Source organism: Schistocerca nitens, chromosome 9 (genome assembly GCF_023898315.1).
Source record: "Schistocerca nitens isolate TAMUIC-IGC-003100 chromosome 9, iqSchNite1.1, whole genome shotgun sequence".
In the NCBI taxonomy this organism is placed as follows: Eukaryota; Metazoa; Arthropoda; class Insecta; order Orthoptera; family Acrididae; genus Schistocerca; species Schistocerca nitens.
This window is the reverse complement of record NC_064622.1, coordinates 329,373,933-329,399,022: the sequence shown is the minus strand read 5'-3', so window position 1 is coordinate 329,399,022 and position 25,090 is coordinate 329,373,933. Positions and strand designations below refer to the sequence as shown.

Sequence of the window (25,090 nt, the reverse complement as noted above, 5' to 3'; positions counted from 1 at the left end):
ACAAACATGTTAAGGGAAATTCAGGAATACGGAAATATAAGTCGCTGAGGAATGAAATAAATAGGAAGAGCAGGGAAGCTAAGATGAAATTGTTGCAAGAAAAATGTGAAGAAATCGAAAAAGATATGAATGTTGGAAGGAATGACTCAGCATATAGAAAAGTCAAAACAACCTTCGGTGAAATTAAAAGCAAGGGTGGTGGCATTAAGACTGCAATGGGAATTCCACTGTTAAATGTAGAGGAGAGAGCGGATAGGTGAAAAGAGTACATTCAAGGCCTCTATGAGGTGGATGGTTCGTATGATGTAATATTAAAAGAAGCTGCAGTCGATTTAGAAAAGATAGGGGATCAAGTATTAGAATCAAAATTTAAGGAGCTTTGGAGAACTTCACATCACATAAGGCATAAGGGATGGATAATATTACATCAGAATTTCTATAATCATTAAGGGGAGTGGCAACAAAACGACTATTGACGTTAGTGAGGAGAATTTATGAGTCTGGCAATATACCGCCTGAGTTTCGGAAAAATATCATCCACACAATTCCGAAGGCTGCAAGAGATGACAAGTGCGAGAATTATAGCACATTCAGCATCCAATTGGCTGAGAAGAATAGTGTACAGAAGAATGGAAAAGAAAATTGAGCATGTGTTAGATGACGATCAGTTTGACTTCAGGAAAAGTAAAGGCACGAGAGAGGCGATTCTGAAGTTGCGGTTGATAATGGAAGCAAGATTAAAGAAGAGACGTTCGTAGGATTTGTCAACCTAGAAAAAGCGTTCGACAATGTAAAACAGTCCAAGATATTCGAAATTCTGAGAAAAAGAGGGGTAAACTGTAGGGAGAGACCTGCAATATATGTACAATATGTGCGAGAAGCAAGAGGGAATAATAGGAGTGGGCGACCAAGAACGAAATGCTCGATTTAGAAAGGGTGTAACATATGGATGTTGTTTTTCACCTCTTCTGTTCAGTCTGTACATCGAAGAAGTAACTATGGAAATAAAAGAAAGGTTCAGGAGTAGAATGAGAATTCAAGCTGAAACGATATGAATGATACGATTCGCTGATGACATTGCTATCCTAAATGAAAGTGAAGAAGAATTACATGATCTGCTGAATGGAATGGACAGTATAATGAGTACGGAATATGGATGGAGAGTAAATCGAAGAAAGACGAAAGTAATGAGAACTAGCAAAAGTGAGAGCAGCGAGAAACTTAACATCATGATTGATGGTCACGAAGTAGATGAAGTTAAGGAATTCTGTTACCTAGGCAGCAAAATAACCAATGACGGACGAAGCAAGGAGGACATCGAAAGCAGTGGCAAAAAGGACATTCCTAGCCAAGAGAAGTCTACTAGTATCAAACATAGGTCTTGAGGAAGAAATTTCCGCGCATGTGTGTTTTTAGCACAGCATTATATGGTAGTGAAACATGGACTGTGGGAGAACCGGAACAGAAGAGAATCGAAGCATTTGAGATGTGGTGCTACAGACGAATGTTGTGACTATTACAGCACCATGTATCACAAAGCGAAAAAAGTGGTCCAACTAAAACATTCATATTTCTTTACGTACTACACGAACATGTAATAAAAAATGGGGGTTCGTATTTTAAAAAAAACGCAGTTGATATACCATCTAGCGGGCCAACCATAGCGCCATCTGGTTTCCCCCTTCAAGCTAGACAAGTTTCGTTCTTTGTAGTTTTTTCGTTTGACGCTTATTTCGTGAGATCAATGGACCACCCTGCATGTGCGCGTCGAATAGTAGTGATACAAGGTACTCTCCCCCACGCACTGTATAGTGGCTTGCGGAGTTTGTGTGCAAATGTAGATACATTCAGGGTGCGAAATTTAGTACACAGAGCTACCACATATGGCCTTAAACCCAGCTGGGTATCGAGTCGAGCTGATCTTGGCAGACAGATATGAGAAGGTCATTCCGCACTGCTTCAACCGTCTCTGCCCGAGTTCGTCCGTTGTAGCGGCTGCTGAATGGTGCTTTGGCAGTACCTCGGCATTCACTGGGTGATACATGCGGATAATGTGTGGCCTAGGACAACAGTCGAGAACCCTCTGTATCGATGTAGCCTAGGACAGCTTGGGCAAAATGCAGTACAACGTTATCGTGTTGGAAGATAACTCACAGTCATTTTGAAAATAGGGCACGTAAATCGGCCTTAACGCGTCAGAAATCGTACAGCTGCTATCTAAACAACCTGCTCTGTTAACCAAGATTGAACGTGTCGTGTACCCAGTGAGACCCTGTACCATCGTGCCAGATGCTGGGGTCAAAGGAGGGTGACTAATCTAGCAATGTTCGTTCTCCCCAGAGTCTCTACAAACGGATACAGGATCTAAATCCAATGAGAGGCTTTAACTGGACGTAGCATACCTGAAGAAATTGGTGTTCTCTCTTCCTGACCAAATCTGGTCTACTTTCAGGCTAGATGCCGTGCCGTGCGTGTAACACTGAACACTGTATGAGTTGATGTATCCTTGGGGGGGGGGGGGGGGGGAGCAACTAATTTCTGTGTTTGTCCAGTTCTCTTTACAGCTTTTGTTGACTGCCTTGAGTCATGGCTCTACCTTCATTTCTTCCAATTATTTTAATAACGAATTCCTAACCAGATTGCATTGCAACTCGTATAAAATCTGTGTGGGGCATAAGACGTGCAACAACCACTGCAGGCTCAAAAAAGTGGGAGAGCTCCATTTCAATGTGAAATTTCCAGAGTTTAGTTGCCATCCATTGTGACCGAGCGGTTCTAGGCGCTTCAGTCCGGAACCGCGCTGCTGTTATGGTAGCAGGTTCGAATCCTGCCTCGGGCATGGATGTGTGTGATGATGTCCTTAGGTTAGTTAGGTTTAAGTAGTTCTAAGTCTAGGGGACTGATGACCTCAGATGTAAGTCCCACAGTGCTTAGAGCCATTTGTACCATCTGAGCCATAGTTACGCTGAAGATGTTGAGAGGCAGTGGAGAAACCTTGAGACGTACCTGTGGTGGCTGGAGGCGAGTCCTGCACGCTAACGGCTTCCGCTGTGGTCGTGCTTGTAGTCGTGGTGGTTGTCGTGGTGGTCGTCTCCGATTCTACCCCCTCAACTGCAGCGGCGGTCGGCGCAGCACTGGGTTGTTCTTGCTCTGCCGGAGGGCTGAAGCACAAAGGGACGTATACAACGCCATTGCCCATCAAGATACAACCCCACGCTCGAGAACTTGGACAAATAAGCCATGCCTTTTATTCTGAAAAAGTGTGACCTCACACTGTGGTCCGCAATGGGTGCGGGAGGGTATCTAGAATGAGACATTGCCTCCTCCTGGAATCTAGGATAATTGTAACTTCTTAATCATTACGCAATTCTCATGCATTTCTGAAAATGATTTGCTAAAAATACCGAATTAACATTTCAGACTAAAAATTGTAATTTTCCACTTTTCGGCGAATTCAGATCATTATGAAACTACACTCCTGGAAATGGAAAAAAGAATACATTGACACCGGTGTGTCAGACCTACCATACTTGCTCCGGACACTGCGAGAGGGCTGTACAAGCAATGATCACACGCACGGCACAGCGGACACACCAGGAACCGCGGTGTTGGCCGTCGAATGGCGCTAGCTGCGCAGCATTTGTGCACCGCCGCCGTCAGTGTCAGCCAGTTTGCCGTGGCATACGGAGCTCCATAGCTCCATCGCAGTCTTTAACATTGGTAGCATGCCGCGACAGCGTGGACGTGAACCGTATGTGCAGTTGACGGACTTTGAGCGAGGGCGTATAGTGGGCATGCGGGAGGCCGGGTGGACGTACCGCCGAATTGCTCAACACGTGGGGCGTGAGGTCTCCACAGTACATCGATGTTGTCGCCAGTGGTCGGCGGAAGGTGCACGTGCCCGTCGACCTGGGACCGGACCGCAGCGACGCACGGATGCACGCCAAGACCGTAGGATCCTACGCAGTGCCGTAGGGGACCGCACCGCCACTTCCCAGCAAATTAGGGACACTGTTGCTCCTGGGGTATCGGCGAGGACCATTCGCAACCGTCTCCATGAAGCTGGGCTACGGTCCCGCACACCGTTAGGCCGTCTTCCGCTCACGCCCCAACATCGTGCAGCCCGCCTCCAGTGGTGTCGCGACAGGCGTGAATGGAGGGACGAATGGAGACGTGTCGTCTTCAGCGGTGAGAGTCGCTTCTGCCTTGGTGCCAATGATGGTCGTATGCGTGTTTGGCGCCGTGCAGGTGAGCGCCACAATCAGGACTGCATACGACCGAGGCACACAGGGCCAACATCCGGCATCATGGTGTGGGGAGCGATCTCCTACACTGGCCGTACACCACTGGTGATCGTCGAGGGGACACTGAATAGTGCACGGTACATCCAAACCGTCATCGAACCCATCGTTCTACCATTCCTAGACCGGCAAGGGAACTTGCTGTTCCAACAGGACAATGCACGTCCGCGTGTATCCCGTGCCACCCAACGTGCTCTAGAAGGTGTAAGTCAACTACCCTGGCCAGCAAGATCTCCGGATCTGTCCCCCATTGAGCATGTTTGGGACTGGATGAAGCGTCGTCTCACGCGGTCTGCACGTCCAGCACGAACGCTGGTCCAACTGAGGCGCCAGGTGGAAATGGCATGGCAAGCCGTTCCACAGGACTACATCCAGCATCTCTACGATCGTCTCCATGGGAGAATAGCAGCCTGCATTGCTGCGAAAGGTGGATATACACTGTACTAGTGCCGACATTGTGCATGCTCTGTTGCCTGTGTCTATGTGCCTGTGGTTCTGTCAGTGTGATCATGTGATGTATCTGACCCCAGGAATGTGTCAATAAAGTTTCCCCTTCCTGGGACAATGAATTCACGTTGTTCTTATTTCAATTTCCAGGAGTGTATATACAACAGAAAAATTGAGGTTAGATATGGATTTTATGTGCGAAAGATCACAAGAGTACGATATTACTTGAAAAAGTAATCAAAGCATATTTTGTTCATTTTCTTGTGTTATTCAATATTCTAAGGTAGAGAGAATCTTTATGGTTTAAGTTTTTTTTTAAATTATAACTGAAATAAGATCTTTTGGATAACTGAGAACGCAGTTTTCTATTAAGTTACAACTAAAGCAATTAGTAAAAGTAGTGTTGCTATTGCTTCAGGAGTAAATAATAATCTACAAGTAGCTATTTCATTTATAATTAAATTAGTGCAACATGAATGGCAAATACGTGAGGTTGTGTATGCCCCAGCCCACAGACCACAAGCGGTCGTCGTTCGGCTATACTACTACTCCGATGACGTCACCAAAGTGCACCTAGACAACACCTGGGAGATATCGGTAGAATACGCAGCTAACGCACTTCCGCTCTGCACATGTACATGACTCTAGGAAATCGCGTTCATTCTTAAATTTTCTCACTTTTTCGTTTTTAACTGGAAAATTTTCTTTTTATTCAGAGAAACGTGGCGTACCTGTTCACTAGCCACCACCTTTCTTGAAACTTCCTGGCAGGAAGTTTCATGTCAGCGCACACTCCGCTGCAGAGTGAAAATCTCATTTTGCACCAACTTTCTTAATTGAAGAAAAGGACGTTTTCAGGAGGGCGCATAGTTTGACACACTGTTTGTTGTGGATGCCAGTGCATTAATTAAATTTCACGCCGTCGTCTGATTCTAGAAATTCATGGGACTTTTAAGACCCGTCGGGCAGGAAACAATTAAGCAGGTGTTGCTGTTCCTGCTTTTTCCTGGGGTTGGATTGTATGGCCTGTCGGTGTGGTTTTTCTTTTCTCGATGTCAGTTGGTGATTTCTTCATCTTTTGCTGCATGGCGTGACTGTAGTCCGATTAAAGTCTGTCACTTGGTGCGTTGTCATATCGGCTACCGTTCAGTTGAAGGCGACACGCTAGCATGGCGGGCCACTTCAGAAGCACTGAGAAACTGTTCATGAGCAACGTTGGAAGATGCTGCTATCAGGTATGGCAGTACAGTTGATTTTAAATGAGCGATGACTCAACTGAGGCAGACAACGCATTTTGTAGCCCTGAGCTTATACTTTTGTTCTAACCTAACCACAATCTCTTGATGTGCAATGTATCTGACAAAACGGCGGTCAGCAATCTACGGTAGAGCTATTGATCATATTCGCTTTGGTCGCGGCGGTTAAAGCTGATCCGTACAGGCAAACTCAAGATACAAAAAGTTCAGTTTGAGCCCTAAAAGCGAAATGTAACATTTCGCTTTCGGAACGTGAGTTAACACGATTAGCGGTCAATGAGTAGTCTTGATTGGAACTCATTTGCAACTTATAGGCGACGCAGGGAGATTCCAAACGAAAAACGAATGAAAGGAAGAAAAATGAGAGCAAATAAAAAGTCAATAACACGACGAAAATGATGCGACAAAAGATTAACAATGAAAAAAATTGCATTGAAACCAGTTAATTGAAAATAACAATAATCATTCATTTTGATACAGATTTAAAAATGAAAGACTATTACCGCTTGACCGTATACGAAGCCACGACCTGTTGCAGCTCACAGTGTAAAATTACCACTGTGCTAACCATCAGTTGTTGTCTTCACAAAGTTCGGTTTCATGTCATGTCGTAAAAGTTTAACTGCCGTAAGCCGATCTCTGTGATGAAAATAATAGAATATGCGGAGCCGAATAGCGTGTTGTGCGAAGAATCCAGCAGCCTTTGGCTAGTAATGTGTACGAAATGTACATTTCCAGAATTAACTTTACACTCTGCAGCGGAGTGTGCGCTGCTACGAACCTTGCCAGGAGTTTAAAACTGTGTGTCGGACCGAGGTATGAACTCGGGAACTTTGCCTTTTGCGGGCAAGTCCTCTACCGACTTTTTTTTAAAATCTTATTTTGTTCCGGGGGGGGGGGGGAGGGATGTCCCATGACACCCCTTTAAGTTCATCGTTGATCCATTTACTCTGTTTTTTTTTTTATTACAGAGGGCAGCTAACCCTCCGACCGAACCCGCTGAGCTACCGTGCCGGCAGTACCGACTGAGCTACCCTAGCACGACGCACGACACGTCCCAACAGCTTCACTTCTGCCAGTACCTCGTCTACTACCTTCCGAAACTTCACAGAAGCTCTTCTGCGAACGCAGCAGACCTAGCACTCCTGGAAGAAAGGATATTGCGAAGACATGGCTTAGCCACAGCCTAGGGGATGTTTCCAGAATGAAATTTTCAATCTGCAGCGGAGTGTGCGCTGATATAAAACTTCCTGGCAGATTAAAACTGTGTACCGAACCGGGACTCGAGACAGGAAGTTTCGAAATGTACATTGTTCCGTTACTATCTTCTTGTGTGTTTTGTTTTGGGTGTGTTTATTACGTGTGATTAAACGCGAAATAAATGGGCCGGATACAGGTTTCGTAATTCAAACACAACAAGAAAAAAAAGAAAAGAATTGGAAGTGAACTGACCGCTTTTTGTGGCAGTTTGGGAATGGCGAACAGTTTAGGCGTGACGTTGAGCGCTCTGATTGGACGAAGACATCTCCAACATGTGAAGTGTCAACTATTAAGTAATTTTAATCAGGCTATACTCATGCAACAGATCACCCGCAACACAATAGCACCTGCCTCCTTTTCTACTCGTGGGTCCACCTCTCGTGGCACCTAGGGATATTTTTTTATCTTTTAATGTATACAACGGGGAAAAATTGAGATTAGGTGCAGATTTACAGCGTGAAAAACCACAAGTTTGATATTTGCTATAAAGTGACCCAAACCTATTTTTTCGTCGGCCTCTGTTATTGACTATCATGCCATAATGCCCGGTTGCTTTGTGATGTTGACTCTTTATGGACGAGCTTAAAAATTTGTAACACTTCCAGTATCTTGTTGTATCTGTATAGTGAGGAACATTTACTCGCAGTTGCTACAAGTCGCCGATTTGTAATGCTTCAGATGAAAAGTGTAGGTAGTAAAGCCTTGTTGTAAAAATATATAGAACTAGTTTATCAACAGCATATTGGGAGTGCTATACGGAGTGGACGCGTTTTATTCGACTGTTGATATTTAATATTACTGTCCTTAAAAAAGTTGTGAACTTTTATAATTCTGAGATATACATGGATAAAGTATTATTATGGTAGACGTGAATGAAAAAGATTGTTATCGTTTTCTTTAAACGCTACGAATTTGTCAATTAGAAAGAAAACTGGTTATACAGGGTGTTACAAAAAGGTACGGCCAAACTTTCAGGAAACATTCCTCACACACAAAGAAAGAAAATATGTTATGTGGACATGTATCCGGAAACGCTTACTTTCCATGTTAGAGCTCATTTTATTACTTCTCTTCAAATCACATTAATCATGGAATGAAAACACACAGCAACAGAACGTACCAGCGTGACTTCAAACACTTTGTTACAGGAAATGTTCAAAATGTCCTCCGTTAGCGAGGATACATGCATCCACCCTCCGTCGCATGGAATCCCTGAAGCGCTGATGCAGCCCTGGAGAATAGCGTATTGTATCACAGCCGTCCACAATACGAGCACGAAGAGTCTCTACCGGGGTTGCGTAGACAAGAGCTTTCAAACGCCCCCATAAATGAAAGTCAAGAAGGTTGAGGTCAGGAGAGTGTGGAGGCCATGGAATTGGTCCGCCTCTACCAATCCATCGGTCACCGAATCTGTTCTTGAGAAGCGTACGAACACTTCGACTGAAATGTGCAGGAACTCCATCGTGCATGAACCACATGTTGTGTCGTACTTGTAAAGGCACATGTTCTAGCAGCACAGGTAGAGTATCCCGTATGAAATCATGGCGGTGAATCGAGGAAGTACAGTACATACTGACGAAACTAAAATGAGCTCTAACATGGAAATTAAGCGTTACCGGACACACGTCCACATAACATATTTTCTTTATTTGTGTGTGAGGAATGTTTCCTGAAAGTTTGGCCGTACCTTTTTGTAACACCCTGTATATATTGAGAAGAGAGGCAGAAGAAAAATGTCGAACTGCAAGGGAGGGTCATCGACTATCTGCGAGAAGTGTAACGTTTATTTGTAGATAGAGAAGAAAAGGAAGTGTATTCTGGAATCCCACAAAGAATACGTCAAAAGTAACGAAATCTTTTATATTTTCAAATGTCAGAAAAGTATATCTGTGATTAATTATTCGGAAGCCAACATTTAATTAATCTGTACCACTAAATTCTTCCAATCAGAAATATGTAAAGTTATAAAATATATTATGTAAATATGACCTACATCTGCTTTTATCAGAATATGTTTATTGTGAACATTAAGTAATTCCGTCCACAGAGGATTAAAAGAGATTTGGTTGAAACTGAGTCAAAAGCATTCCTAAAATCTTCTGAACCACTACATGCTTTAGTTCTCGACTTGGAAATGATCCACAGCTGCTGCTAAAGCCAGCTTATACCTCCAGTTCATTAACTTTCGTTTTATTTTCTAAACTGCTGGTGATAATTCTAATGAATGTTCGTTAAGGAGCAAAGCACAGAAACGTGTGTTGTCTGAAGCCCTTGCATGTTGCCGCTACCACGCACGTTTCAACATCAATCTACTTATCTATTCTCCAGTCACGCCATGCACTGCTTGAAATACAATATTCATGTTAAACAGCGTGACACATTATGAGTTACACAATGCCCGTCTTTATTATCTCGTGGCAACTATCATGCATTAAAACAATGAATAGAAACCACAGAGAGCGCACCAAGGATCTGATCTGGGTTAGAGTATAAGGGATTAAACTAATATTAATTTTGAAGATGGGGGAGCGGTGGAGAGAGCAAAGAACAATTTCTTAAAAAATAATACTCATATCTATTGAAAGACTACGTTTAAAAAAATCTGTTATGGATCCGCCCATTAAAGAGTCACGGTTCTATTCGCCAGATAATTATCGGATAACCTGTTAGTGGGGCAGATGGGGATGCCAATTGGGAATAAATGGAAGGTGCTTTCCAGATCTGGCATTCGCCTTAGAAGCAAGGGAAACCTTTCTAAAACCTTGGCTGGAAGTGGGGGATTGGAATATTATAAATTTTTATCTGGGACGTCATCCTTCGATGAGGACATTGTCCCAGCCAAAAATCAAAATGTTTTGTTGTGTATGTGCGAAGTGTATGTACGTGAACATATGTGTACGTGTGTGTTACTGAATGGATCCCTCACTGAGGACGTTGTTCCAGCCAAAAATTAAAATATTGTGTGTATGAAAGGTGTATAATGTGTGTGTGTGAGAGTGAGTGTGTGTGTATGCGTTTCTGAACGGAGTGAAGTGTTGGAGTGTTGTGTGATGACAGGTAATGGAATTTATTATGTTTCTCAAGTCCTAGGAGTGGGGCGGGCTGTTCGAGAACCGGGCCATTGCAATGTCGCGGTTCCATTTAGCCACATATCAGACAAGCTGATTGTGTGGCAAATGGGAGATCCCAGTTCCGTCATACGCCCTACAACCAAGGAAAACTTCTCGAAAACGTTGGTTGGAACCGGGAGATTGGAACCATCTTAATTTATTACTGGAACAATGTTCTTCGATAAGAACGTTGTCCCAGCCAAAAATTAAAATGCTGCGCATGCTCGCCAATGTGACTTCCGTTCGGTGTTGCGTCGGGCCGATACATCTCGATGGGTGACGAGGTATTCCTCTTTCACTATCGGTGAATCGTTCTAGCTGTGTTCTAAGAGAACAACATGTACCACTTTGGCAGTGATATATTTTATGAAGAGCTAAAGTTAGTGATGCTGGTGAGTATAGTGAAGAACAAAATTCACCAAAGAATAAAATAAAAAAGTTATGAATATCGAACTAACTGGGAGGGAACGCACTCGCGGATTGCACTTCTAAGGGATAATCGTCATAAAGCGCATTGTTCTTTCTGCAGGAAGGATTTCAGTATTACACATGGTGACAACACGGACTGCCTTTGACATTCGAAAACGTTGGGTAAGTAGTATGTGTTACAGGCCTGTAGTCATTATTTATTTTATGTTATTCATTTCGTAATCTACGACATGCAGCTGAGACTGATTAGCTATTTTTATGTCTTGGTAGGTCACAAAGAGAGAGGAAGGGAAGTCAATTAGACAAACAAGATATCTAACTTATTCAGCGACACATCACAAAAAGATTTATGCAGCGCAACTGCAGGCGTTTGTGTATCACACTGTAAAACATAGCCTCAGTTACAATAGCGTGGACTGCAACGTGAAACTAGATAAGGAAGTTTTCGTGAATTTTAAAAGAAAAAAAAACAGAACAATGCAGTATGGTCGCACAAAGCTGAAAGTCTCATGCAAAATGTTTTGACAGCCAAAAGTGTGTCCGATTTTATTGAAATTTTGAAAGACTCATCTAAGTCGAGCTTATTTTTCTCTATTTGTTCTGATGCATCTAACCATAAAACAGGAAGATGTTCCCAGTAGTCTTACGATATTTTAATCCAGATCTTGGCGTACAACATAAACTTTTAAACTTTATAAAACAAAGTGATGAAACAGCCATAGGCATTCACAACTTGCTGATAACTCCCCTTGAGTCTCCCGGTTTACATGCTTCCAATAGTAGTGCGTACTGTGCGGATAATACAGACATAAACTTTGGAAAACACAATTCAGTTATGAAACCGCTAAGCGATGGTAACAGAAATATTTTAAAGTTTCTGAAATCTGGTTTCGCAGGATAGAGCGGACCAAGTTGTGGAAAGGGGACATGGTCAATTACTGTTACATATACAAGAACACACACAACTTTATTGCTCAAACCAATGCACAGTTTTCTCTTTAAAACAACAAAGATCAATTCAGGATTTAGAGTAACGGCTGAAGGCCTTACTTAAGAAAAATTACTATATCTTCTCGGCTAAGGCCGAAATACGAGGTGCATTCAAGTTCTAAGGCCTCCGATTTTTTTTCTCCGTACTGGAAAGAGATAGAAACATGCGCATTCTTTTAAAATGAGGCCGCGTTCATTGTCAATACGTCCCAGAGATGGCAGCACCGTACGGCAGATGGAATTTTACCGCCAGTGGCGAGAATGAGAACTGTTTTAAATACTTAAAATGGCGACGTTTTCCTTACTTGAACAGCGTGCAATCATTTGTTTTCTGAATTTGCGTGGTGTGAAACATATTGAAATTCATCGACAGTTGTAGGAGACATGTGGTGATGCAGTCATGGATGTGTCGAAAGTGCGTTCGTGGGTGCGACAGTTTAATGAAGGCAGAACATCGTGTGACAACAAACCGAAACAACCTCAGGCTTGCACAAGCCGGTCTGACGACATGATCGAGAAAGTGGAGAGAATTGTTTTAGGGGATCGCCGAATGACTGTTGAATAGATCGCCTCCAGAGTTGGCATTTCTGTGGGTTCTGTGAACACAATCCTGCATGACGACCTGAAAATGCGAAAAGTGTCATCCAGGTGGGTGCCACGAATGCTGACGGACGACCACATGGCTGCCCGTGTGGCATGTTGCCAAGCAATGTTGACGCGCAACGACAGCATGAATGGGACTTTCTTTTCGCCAGTTGTGACAATGGATGAGACGTGGATGCCATTTTTCAATCCAGAAACAAAGCGCCAGTCAGCTCAATGGAAGCACACAGATTCACCACCACCAAAAAAATTTCGGGCAACTGCCAGTGCTGAAAAAATGATGGTGTCCATGTTCTGGGACAGCGAGGGCGTAATCCTTACCCATTGCGTTCCAAAGGGCACTACGATAACAGGTGCTTCCTACGAAAATGTTTTGAAGAACAAATTCCTTCCTGCACTGCAACAAAAACGTCCGGGAAGGGCTGCGCATGTGCTATTTCACCAAGACAACGCACCCGCACATCGAGCTAACGTTATGCAACAGTTTCTTCGTGATAACAACTTTGAAGTGATTCCTCATGCTCCCTAATCACCTGACCTGGCTCCTAGTGACTTTTGACTTTTTCCAACAATGAAAGACACTCTCCGTGGCCGCACATTCACCAGCCGTGCTGCTATTGCCTCAGCGATTTTCCAGTGGTCAAAACAGACTCCTAAAGTAGCCTTCGCCGCTGCCATGGAATCATGGCGTCAGCGTTGTGAAAAATGTGTACGTCTGCAGGGCGATTACGTCTAGAAGTAACGCCAGTTTCATCGATTTCGGGTGAGTAGTTAATTAGAAAAAAAATCGGAGGCCTTAGAACTTGAATGCACCTCGTAATATTTAGGATCAGCTAAGGAAATTCTTTAAAAGCCAAGCATTTACAAATTCCGGCTAAAGTCCATATTAAGGAAAATTCAAGTTAGTTCTTCGGCTGAAAGCCCAACAAAAATTTTTTTTTACATAGTAAAGGAGAGGCTTTAAAGATAAGATTTTTCACAGAACAACAAAAAAAAACATCTTATGAAAACTTGAAGTATCTTGACAGTTGAAGGGCCAAACAATTACTCACAAATAATTAAATACAACCTTAAGATAAACATTTACAGAACACGGCTGAAGGCCGTTTCAAGAATTCAAGGCCGGCCTGTGTGGCCGAGCGGTTCTAGGCGCTTCAGTCTGGAACCGCCTGACCGCTACGGTCGCAGGTTCGATCCTGCCTCGGGCATGGATGTGTGTGATATCCTTAGGTTAGTTAGGTTTAAGTATTTCTAAGTTCTAGGGGACTGATGACCACAGATGTTAAGTCCCATAGTGCTCAGAGCCATTTGAGCCAAGAATTCAAGATAATTAAAGAGAAACCATACAGACAAAGATTTACATATTAAAGCCACAGATTCTGAAACAAACGCGGCTGAAGGCCTAAATACAGAGCGACTAGAATTTTAAATGAAACACGACTGAAGGCCTAATCTTAAAGTTGTTATGAAGTTGGCTGAAGGCCATATACTACACAAAAACAGACAATATTAATACGCGGCTGAAGGCCTGACGCACTACCCACGACCAAATAAAACGACACTCACAAATAACAAACAGTGGTGCTCAGAAGTGTTCCAAGGGTCGGCCTGGGTAGGAAACTCAAACAACAGGTTAGGTGAGACAGGCAGCCAAGTGTAACACTAAATAATAATCGGGTGGCAGCACGATCTAGGGACGGCTGACGAACCAACCAACAACCAAATCAATTCCCTTCCACCAAACCAACGGCACGACAACCGAAAATATCAGCGAGGACTTAGATCTCAGTAGCACTACGTCTTGATAACTGGCACACTGGCTCGGACCCAACCATGCAGAGGTAACTTTTGCCCATTGGCCACAACATCTCTGCACAAGGAAGGAACCGACCCACGTCCGGCAAGCCGGCCGGTGTGGCCGAACGGTTTTAGGCGCTTCAGTCTGGAATTGCGCGACCACTACATTCACAGGTTCGAATCCTGCCTCGGGTGTGTGTGATGTCCTCAGGTTCGTTAGGTTTAAGTCGTTCTAAGTTCTAGGGACTGATGACCTCAGCTATTAAGTCTCATAGTGCCCAGAGCCAGTTGAAGCAATTGCACGTCCGGTAAGATGATCCATTGACAAGGCCCAAAAATGGTAAAAGACCAAATACACATCGCCCAATGATACGACCACCCGAACGACCAACCAGCGGTCGTTTCCGCTCCAATCTCATTCCGTCGGACAGTTCATGTATGTGGCCAGCGGTCGGCAAGTACTGGCTCTCCGCGCCTCATTGGCGCTCCGTCCTCGACTGCTGCTCAGTACCCGACTTCCAGACACACGACGACCGGAAATACCGGGTGATCAAAAAGTTAGTATAAATTTGAAAACTGAATAAATCACGGAATAATGTAGATAGAGAGGTACAAATTGACACACATGCTTGGAATGACATAGGGTTTTATTAGAACCAAAAAAAAATACAAAAGTTCAAAAAATGTCAGACAGATAGCGCTTCATCTGATCAGAATAGCAGTAATTAGCATAACAAAGTAAGACAAAGCAAAGATGATGTTCTTTACAGGAAATGCTCAATATGTCCACCATCATTCCTCAACAATAGCTGTAGTCGAGGAATGATGTCATGAGCAGCAATGTAAAACATGTCCGGGGTTATGGTGAGGCATTGGCGTTGGATGCTGTCTTTCAGCATCCCTAGAGATGTCGGTCGATCACGATACACTTGCGACTTCAGGTAACCCCAAAGCCAATAATCGCACGGACTGAGGTCTGGGGACCTGGGGACCTGAGCAGACGATCATCACCAAACGACGCACGCAAGAGATCTTTCGCACGTCTAGCAATATGGGGTGGAGCGTCGTCCTGCATAAACATCGTACGTTCCAGCAGGTGTTTATCAGCCAGGCTGGGGATGATGCGATTCTGTACCATATTGGCGTATCTCTCACCCGTCACGGTAGCAGTTACAAAACCAGAATCACGCATTTCCTCGAAGAAAAAAGGCCCGATAACGGTAGATGTGGTAAATCCAACCCATACCGTGACTTTCTAGTCGTGCAGTGGAGTTTCCACGACAGTTCTAGCATTTTCGGTAGCCCAAATTCTGCAGTTGTGCGCGTTGACAGACCCTCGGAGCGTGAAATGAGCTTCGTCGGTCCACAACACCTTACTGAACCAATCGTCATCTTCCACCATATTTTGAAACGCCCACACCGCAAATCCCCTCCGCTTCACTAAATCGCCAGGTAACAGTTCATGATGCCGACGGATTTTGTACGGATAGCATTGAAGGGTACGCCTAATTGCCAACCAAACAGTAGTGTATGGAATGCCGGTGCGACGTGCGACTACACGAGCGCTGACTTCCCCGTGCATAGACGAACCCACTACAGTCTCCATTTCTTCCTGAACTGTCTCAGCAGCATTACGCCTTGTGCTCGGTCGGCCACTACGGGGTCTATCGTCTAAACAACCCGTGGCTTCGAACTTCGAAATCATACTCGCCACTGCTGCATTTGTCAACGGAACTTGACCCGTTCGAATCCCCTTCCTATGGCGATAGGATCGCAGCGCTGAACTAGCACATTCCCCATTCTGATAATACAGCTTCACTAAAAGCGCCTTTTCAGGTTACGTTAACATGCTGCGACTGCTGGCGCATCTGATTCTCTTTCTCATTACAGCTCCTTTTATACACGATTGTCATGCGCAGTCACTGACGTTTTGCTGTCCAGCGCCATCTGTCGGAGATTTTGTGAACTTTTTTTTTCTAGTAAATCCCATGTCATTCCCAGCATGTGTGTCAATTTTTACTCTCTATCTACATTATTCCGTGGTTTATTAAGTTCTCAAATTTATACTGACTTTTTGATCACCCGGTACTATCGGTCGCTCCAGAGATAGTATGACAGTGCGCTTATCGATAAGCGCTGCTGCTGCCACTCCCGGGTAGGTAAGGCAGGAAGTTAGTGACGCCAGTAAATGGAATAAGAACACGAGGCGGCCGTTCGGTAAGAGAAGATGACAAACAATAAACGGAATGAACACGAGCCGCGCACGGCTTAGGTTCATTGTTCGAATCGTGTTTTACATAATACGGTAAAATGTGCATGTGATACTTAAAACGCTGGTACAGAAACGTGTTGGTGCTGCATATCTGAAGGCGCCCACCTAAGCCAATGCTTCGCCAGTGGAACTGCTACTGAGAAGCACCTCTGAGTGGCTCCATGTGAACGCAGCCTTACCCCTTATCTGAAGTCTTTATCAGGGAGGACCTTCTGAACCATTGTAATAATTTAGGTGCAATACTTCGAGAACGCCAAAAAAAGCGACATTCAGCGTTCGAATTCTGTGAGGAACTCCACCTTTTGTGCTCGGCTAGCAGCGCCCTCAAGTGGCGTTGTGTGAAGGCCCTGAAGCAATGTTTCGCCACCAGTGACCCAGTGGCGCTTCCACACCGCCGGAGGCGGTACTGTGCCACTGAGCGCCACAGAAGTGCAGTGGTGCTACACATCTGAAGGCGCCCATATAAACCAGTGCCTCAGCAGCAGAAGGGCGATCGAGAGTGCATCTCAGTGGCTCCGTGTGAACAGGTTTTTACTGGCGAGCATTCAGCTTGCCTCCAGCAGCTACCGAATCAGTCCTCTGTCACACCCAACAATCCACCATTTCATGGTTCCAGAAGCTAGAGAGGTGTGGTCCTCGAGAAATGCTGCTTCCTGTGATCCTTCAGCAAGTTTTCTACAGACACATAGGTGTCGAAATGACCGCCACAAACAGGAAAATGGGCGTATGACATTGATGGTCGGGACTTCCCAGTTGGAGAAGTTCGGCTGTCAAGTTTCAAGTCTTTTTAGGTGACGTTATATTGGGCACGTCGCATGTCGGTGAGTATGAACTGATGATGAGGGCCGGCCGGAGTGGCCGAGCGGTTCTAGGCGCTACAGCCTGGAACCGCGCGACCGCTACGGTCGCAGGTTCCAATCCTGCCTCGAGCATGGATGTGTGTGATGTCCTTAGGTTAGTTAGGTTTAACTAGTTCTAAGTTATAGGGGACTGATGACCTCAGCAGTGAAGTCCCATAGTGCTCAGAGCCATTTCAACCATTTTTTGATGATGAGGACTGAGCCAGATCGCTGCTCGATCATCAGCGATCGGCTTGTTATCTTTGGCGCGTCCCCGGGCATGAGCATCTTTGCGTTTTCGGCTGGGGCGCGCGGGACGGCGAGAGGCAGTCGGTTTGGGGCGGCCGGTGAGACTAGCGGAGTGGTGGCTCGGGCGTAAGCACATGTGTGATGCCTGTTACGCTGGGGCTGGTTGCTAATCGTGAAACTCCTGCGGCGGTTACTGGTTGCCTGGAAGGCATTTAATATAAACTGTGCCAAGCCTCGCAGTGAGAGGGGAGTCTGGAGTTGGTGTTGGCCTAGATGTTTGTACAAATTGAGGTGCCTGTATGAGAAGCACGCCTTGTGCCTCTTGCTTGCTTCGTTCTTCTTGCAGCCACCGCAAGCGGATCTTCGGCCGGAATATCTACAGTTTGTGGTGAGCATAGAGTGAACAGGGTCTCGTAGGATGTGCTCCCAGCCTGACTTACACTGTGTTATTTGTGGGTGCCGACCCCTTGTCTGTAACTGCTTCCGGGTGTCCGGTAAGATTTCACAGCAAAACTGTGTTTCTGTGGCAATCTGTGTTTATGGCTCAGCCTCCGCCTAGAAAGGGGAAAGAAAAAGCGCCTGTTTCTTTGTGACACTGCAGTTCAAACAGAAGTGGCGTAATGTTAATTGTATGTAAAGTGTATTTAATGTATTAACAGAATCTTCCGTCGGTTCTTGGTAGAACAACATTATAATAATAAATGAAAAGCCAACAGTGGGGTATACAAAATCACCTGTTCTGATTGTAACAAATTTTACATTGGTCAGTCAGGCAGAGACATATCAACTAGGCTGGCTGAACATAAACGCAGCTGGAGGTTGCAGAATTCAGACTCTGCATTTGCTGATCATGTACTGAGTGAGGGTCACAACTACCAGCCAGTGTCCCATGTACTTCACTTAGCAAACAAAGGCCATAAACTCAACCTGCTGGAAGCCCTGGAAATTAACAAACATCTTTCTCACAGTCCAGATCTCATCCTAAATGACCAGACACAACTCAACACTTCCCCTCTCCTAAACTTCATTTAATCATCTCTGTTGTTCATTACTTCCCACACTCTCTCTTCCTACATATTTCCTTTTCCTGTAGTCATTAAGTTGTTTTATTTGTTGCAGTTGTCTTTGTATTCCACATATGCTGTAGTTTCAATAGTTAAGGGTTCGCTTTTAACTTGTACTTGTATTCTGTCCATGTTTAGCTCCCCTTGTAGTTGTCTCATCAAATACTGTTCATATTTTACTTTGCTCATTTATTTAATGTAAACTGGTATACAGCCACTGCTTTGATTATAGTGTTAATGTTAAAATGCAGTACCACCACACTCCCAAACTGTAGGTTCCCTCAAACACCTCAATTTTCCTGCATTTACTAATTTCTGTTTATCTTATTGATATCGTTGAAGTTCCTCGTGTACTCTGTATTTACATTGACAACTGTCTCTTCGTTTTTAATTGTTTGTGTATCACTCTCCATGTTTCATACCTCTTGATGCAGCCTTGTCTAGTACTAATTTTATCTTATTTCATTAGTTTTGTTTATTAATAGAAACTGTTATGTAGGCATGCTATTCCTATTTTGTGCTAAAGGTTTTCTTGTCAACTCCATTGTTATTTATGTACTGTTCAGTTTTTACTATTTCATTGCAAAGATGTTGCTCACTGTATGTTTCTACTTCACTCTAGATGTGTTACTTCTCTTCCAATGTTGTCTGCTAACATTTAACTTCTTTGGTGATAATACTCAGTAAATGTCTGAAGATGGCCTTGTAAGCCGAAAACCGGTTAGCAATAAAAATAATATTGTAGAACAAAAGCAAACTGATGTTTTTCATTTATTATTGTATTTAATGTCTTGCAGTTTTCTTGGGCACTCATTTTGAAGTGTTCTGTAGGGTGAATGACTGCTCCCCACTTCAGTGTATTCTTTTGAGTAGCCGGCCACTGTGGCCGTGCGGTTCTAGGCGCTTCAGTCTGGAACCGCGTGACCGCTATGGTCGCAGGTTCGAATCCTCCCTCGGGCATGGGTGTGTGTGATGTCCTCAGGTTCGTTAGGTTTAAGTCGTTCTAAGTTCTAGGGACTGATGACCTCAACTATTAAGTCCCATAGTGCTCAGAGCCATTTGAACCAGATTCTTTTGCGTAGTATTGTAAGGTTTTTTGGATATTTTTCAGTGGGGGTGTATTGATTTAATTTTGTTTTTCTCTATCTTTGTACTATGGAGAATTGTTTAGTTTATCTGGTTATTGGCTTAACTCGCGCTTCACGCACTAAATCAGCTGATATTGAAATTTTTTTTTATTCCTTTTTTTGTCAGACAGATTCAAATGTAACTTCATTTATGTTATTTGAAATAAATGTGTTGGATTGACCTTAATGAATTATGTGCAATCGAAGTAAGGGACCCAGTCCTTCATTAGTGCTTAACAGTGGCGTGTGGTTCGGGTTGTGAGCCCCGTTCTCGGATGATGAGGACAACACAACACCCAGTCCTCTAGCGGGGGAAGTCGCCAACCCAGCCAGGAATTGAACCTGCTGCTTGGCAGACAGATGCACTAACCACTCAGCTAGGGGGATGGATTCAACAGACAGAAGCGAGATTCAACGCTGAGCACAACACAATACCACCAAATGTCCCAGTTGACTCCACACAATGCAAGTCTCTACTGTCTGTGTTAAAATGTTACCAATAAAGCATGGCAACCAAGATCTCAATTCAGTTTCCAGTAATCCATTCTCCACTCTGTGTGGTGACAGTCTATCCATAAACGTGGCCTGGATTTCAGCTGTTTTTGTCCTACTATTCGTCAGAACCAGTCGGCTAATCCTACGATCTTCACGTGTTGTAATCGTTCTGGAAGGATCCACGCTTCCATGCTTTTTCCTGATGCCCTTCTGCAGTCACTACACAGCAGACAACGGTCTATGTTCTTTGTCGGCATGATACTGCCGCGTCCCTCAGGCCAGTGATTCGACCTTTCTCAGATTACGAAAGATGGCAATACCCTGCACATTCACGTCGTCTTCTCTATTACGATCTCAATTCTTCATTTATAGGAATAGCTTATTCGGTACTAAAGATAGGCTCCCATAAGATGATATTTTTACTAACATGTGTCACAGCTATAGAATGCTAAAGAATCAGCTTGGTAGTTGATGTCAAAGAGGGCGGAGGTGGGGGCAGAGATCGGGGGCACTCTCCTACCCAGCCGGCCGGTGTGGCCGTGCGGTTAAAGGCGCTTCAGTCTGGAACCGCGTGACCGCTACGGTCGCAGGTTCGAATCCTGCCTCGGGCATGGATGTGTGTGATGTCCTTAGGTTAGTTAGGTTTAATTAGTTCTAAGTTCTAGGCGACTGATGACCTCAGAAGTTAAGTCACATAGTGCTCAGAGCCAGCCATCTCCTACCCGTGGGGTGCGAAACTGTCCATAAAAGGGGGAAGATTCGGCAGCGATTAACGGCATTAGAATGAATAAGGCAATGGCAACCACTGCATTAAGGATATGTGGTGTCACCGCCAGACACCACACTTGCTAGGTGGTAGCTTTAAATCGGCCGCGGTCCATTAGTACATGTTGGACCCGCGTGTCACCACTGTCAGGATCGCAGACCGAGCGCCACCACAAGGCAGGTCTCGAGAGACTGACTAGCACTCGCCCCAGTTGTACGGACGACATTGCTAGCGACTACACGTACGAAGCCTTTCTCTCAATTGCCGAGAGACAGTTAGAATAGCCTTCAGCTAAGTCCATGGCTACGACCTAGCAAGGCGCCATTAACCATATCTGGAGAGAGTCTCACTTGTATTATCAAGAGATATGTACCACAAGGAAATTAAAGTTAAGTAAACCTAAGCTCCGTTCTTTTCTTTATAGCATTCATAAAGTATCCTGTTTCAGACTTAACGCAAGACGGCGTGAGTTGACGCGTGCCCTTTCGGCTACTTCTCAGTGTGGCGTAGCTAGCTTGTTACGCCACAACAGGATACATAATGCGTATCCACGGGACATGTGGCATGTAATCGAAAAATGTGTCTTGATGATCTCTTCGTTGGCAAAAGATTCTGGACCAGTCGCCCAATTGGATCTTAACTAGGGGACTGCCAAGTGGTAGCTGTTCATGAGAAAAAAGTCTGAATAATGAACGGAAAGATGGCGTCCCACGAGTTGAGTGATGGAATGTCAAAACGTTGAACTTGTTACGGAAGATAGAAAATCTGGAAAGGGAAATGCTAAGGCTCAGTCTAGGTATAATAGGGGTCAGTGAAGCAAAATAGAAAGATGACAAGAATTTATTGTCAGGTGAGTATACAGTAACATCAACAGTAGCAGAAAATGGTATAACACGTGTAGGGTTAGTCATGTATAGGAAAGTAGAGCAGAGAGTGAGTTACCGAGAACAGTTCACTGATATGGTTGTTCTCATCAAACCAAACCCGACAACCATACTTTAGGTATACAATACGAGGTCGCAAGCCAAAGATGGAGAAAGTATATGAGGATACTGAATGGGTAATTCAGCACGTAAAGGGAGATGAAAGTCTATTAGTTACCGGTGATTGCAATGCGGTCGTGGGCAGGGAGTAGAAGAAAGGGTTATGGGAGAATACGGGCTTGATAGCAGGAATGAGAGAGGAGAATAATTCAGTTCTGATATAAATTTCAGCTAGTAATAGCAACTACTTTATTCAAGAATCACAAGAGGAGGAGGTATACTTGGAAAAGGCTGGGAGATACCGAAGATTTCAGTTAGATTCCATTATGGCCAGGCAGAGATTCTGAAATCAGGTACTGGATAGTAAGGCGTACCCAGGAGCAGATATAGACACAGGTCACAATTCAATAATCGTGAAAGGTATGTTGAATTTTAAGAGATTAGTCAGGAAGAATCAATGCGCAAAGAAGTGGGATGTACAAAATATTAAGAGATAGAGATAAATTTGAAGTTCTCTGAAGCTATAGGTACTGCTGTAAGGAATACATCAGTAGAATGAAATTTTTACTCTACAGCAGAGTGTGCGCTGGTATGAAACTTCCTGGCAAATTAAAACTGTGGGCCGGACCGAGACTCGAACTCGGGACCTTTGCCTTTCGCGGGCAAGCGCTCTACCACTCAGGTCCAGAGTTCGAGTCTCGGTCCGGCACACAGTTTTAATCTGCCAGGAAGTTTCAATACATCAGTAGTCCGTTCCGTTGAAGAGCAATGGACATCTCTAAAAAGGACAATTACAGAAGTTGGAGAAAAAAACGTAAGTACAAAGAAGATAACTTCGAAGAAACCATGGATAAAAGAAGAAATACTTCATTTGATCGACGAAAGAAGGAAGTATAAAAATGTTCAGGTAAATTCAGGCGTACAGAAATACAATTTATTTAGAAATGAAGCAGATAGGAAGTGAAGGAAAGCTAAGGTGAAATGGCTGTATGAGAAATGTGAAGATATCGAAAAAGAAACGACTGTCGGAAGGACTGACTCAGCATACACAATAGCCAAAACAACTTTCGATGACATTAAATGGTTACATTAGGAGTACAATGGGAGTTCCTCTTTTAAATGGAAAGGAGACAGTGGATAAGAGGAAAGAGTCTACTGAAGGCTTATGTAAGGGGGAGAACTTGTATGATGACGTGATAGAAGAAGGAAGAGTAGTCAATGGTGAAGTGATAGGGGGTCCAGTATTAGAATCAGAATTTAAAAGAGGCTTGCAAGACAAAATATCAGATTAGGCAGAAGGGAGAGAAAACATTCTATCGCAATTTCTAAGATCATTGGGCGGGGGGGGGGGGGGGGGAGAAGGATAATTAAACTATTAACATTGGTGTGAAGAATGTATGAGACTAGCGCTATACCATTAGACTTTCGGAAAAACATCACCCACACAATTCCGAAGGCTGCAAGAGCTGACGAGTACGAGAATTATCGTACAATCAGCTTAACATTTCATGTATCCAAGTTGCTGACAAGAATAATATACAGAAGAATGGAAAAGCGTTGGACAATGTCAGATAGCGCAAGATTCCAACATGGTTTTCTCCATCGATTCTTTTCTTCTCTTTCAGATTTTTAATTTTTATTGTCAGCCTTACGTCCCTGATACACAAATATAAATATAATTCATGGATCTTTCAAACAGGCTCCTGGCTCGACGTATACGTTATATTTGATCACATGACGGTATATAATTCGTTATATCAAAAAGATGTTATCCACATGAATATTAATTACACAAAAAATGATCCTTACATACGTTGATCCAGAAGATAATGATCACCTGTTTAATAGCTTGTCGTTCCAACTTTGAGACACAATTCTGCGTTGCACGGTTTCGAAAAGTTAAATTACGGGCTGGTAGTTTTTGGACTCAGAGGTAGCTGTTGATAGGATCCGAGATGTGTTCCATCAGAATCAGCCAAGATAAAAACGTGAGTTCGGTGTCCTCCTCAAACGACTGCAGCAAGACTCTGGCTTGTGATACGGTCATTTGTGCTGTGAGAAGACGCCATCGACGTCATAGAAGACTGAGCCGTGACGGCTCGAGTCTGATCTTTGACTCGTTTATTTGTCTGATTTACTGACCTTCGATTACTAACACAGGTCCCATGAAGGCCCAGGTGAATGTTCTCGATACTATAATACTGCCCCCACCAGACTAAGTACGTGTCGCGGTGCGTGTTAAGAGCAGCCGTTCGGAGGATGACGGCGTGTCCGGACACGATCATCGGCGTGGTGTAGCAAGAAATGTGATTCAACTGACAAAGCAACACGTTTCCGTTAGTAAACAGTCCAGTCTTGACATTCCCATGGCCACTGCAATTGTTATTTACTCGTACAATACCGTTATGAGAAAATGTGTGGATCGTCTGCTGCAGAGCCCAATATTCAATAACGTGTGTCGAACGATGTGTTCCGAAATACCTGTGCCTGCACCTCCATTGAACTCCGTCATCAGGTCTAAAACAGATCGCTGCCATTCCTGTTTTACATGGTGGTCATGCCGCCAACTTCTGTGATGAGGCGTCCAACACCTTACGGCCTAGTCGTCGTTTCGCTGTCCTTCAACCACTTTCTATAGATACTCGTCATAATAACACGCGAGCAGCAGACAAGCTTCGCCATTTTCGCCATGCGTGTTCCCTGGCGCTGTGTCGTAGCAGTCCACGCTTTATCGAAGTCGCTTATTTCAGTGATTTTCCCTTTTTGCGGTTCCTATCCTCGTTATAACGACTCCCTTATTTGTGTCTTTTGCGCTTGTACAGGGAATTAGTGGTGGAAGTGCAGATATTGTGATCATTGGTATCTTAATACATGGTAACAATTATTGAACAATATGAAAAATACGCTTTATTCAACATGTAGACATCACTAGAGATATTCGGATTTAGGTTATGATATGCTCGATATCCCCCCCATGAACCATGGACCTTGCCGTTGGTGGGGAGGCTTGCGTGCCTCAGCGATACAGATGGCCGTACCGTAGGTGCAACCACAACGGAGGGGTATCTGTTGAGAGGCCAGACAAACATGTGGTTCCTGAAG

The 25,090-nt window shown here is 44.1% G+C and overlaps 1 protein-coding gene across 1 annotated transcript in view; it reads right to left on the bottom strand.

The window, feature by feature from the left end:
* The window catches only part of LOC126203384 (clathrin coat assembly protein AP180-like), a 186,611-nt gene that overhangs the window by 5,927 nt on the left and 155,594 nt on the right, over nucleotides 1–25,090 (bottom strand). The window contains exon 5 of the mRNA XM_049937682.1: nucleotides 3,007–3,161. Coding sequence (XP_049793639.1) covers nucleotides 3,007–3,161 — 155 coding nt within the window. The remainder of the gene's footprint in view (nucleotides 1–3,006; nucleotides 3,162–25,090) is intronic.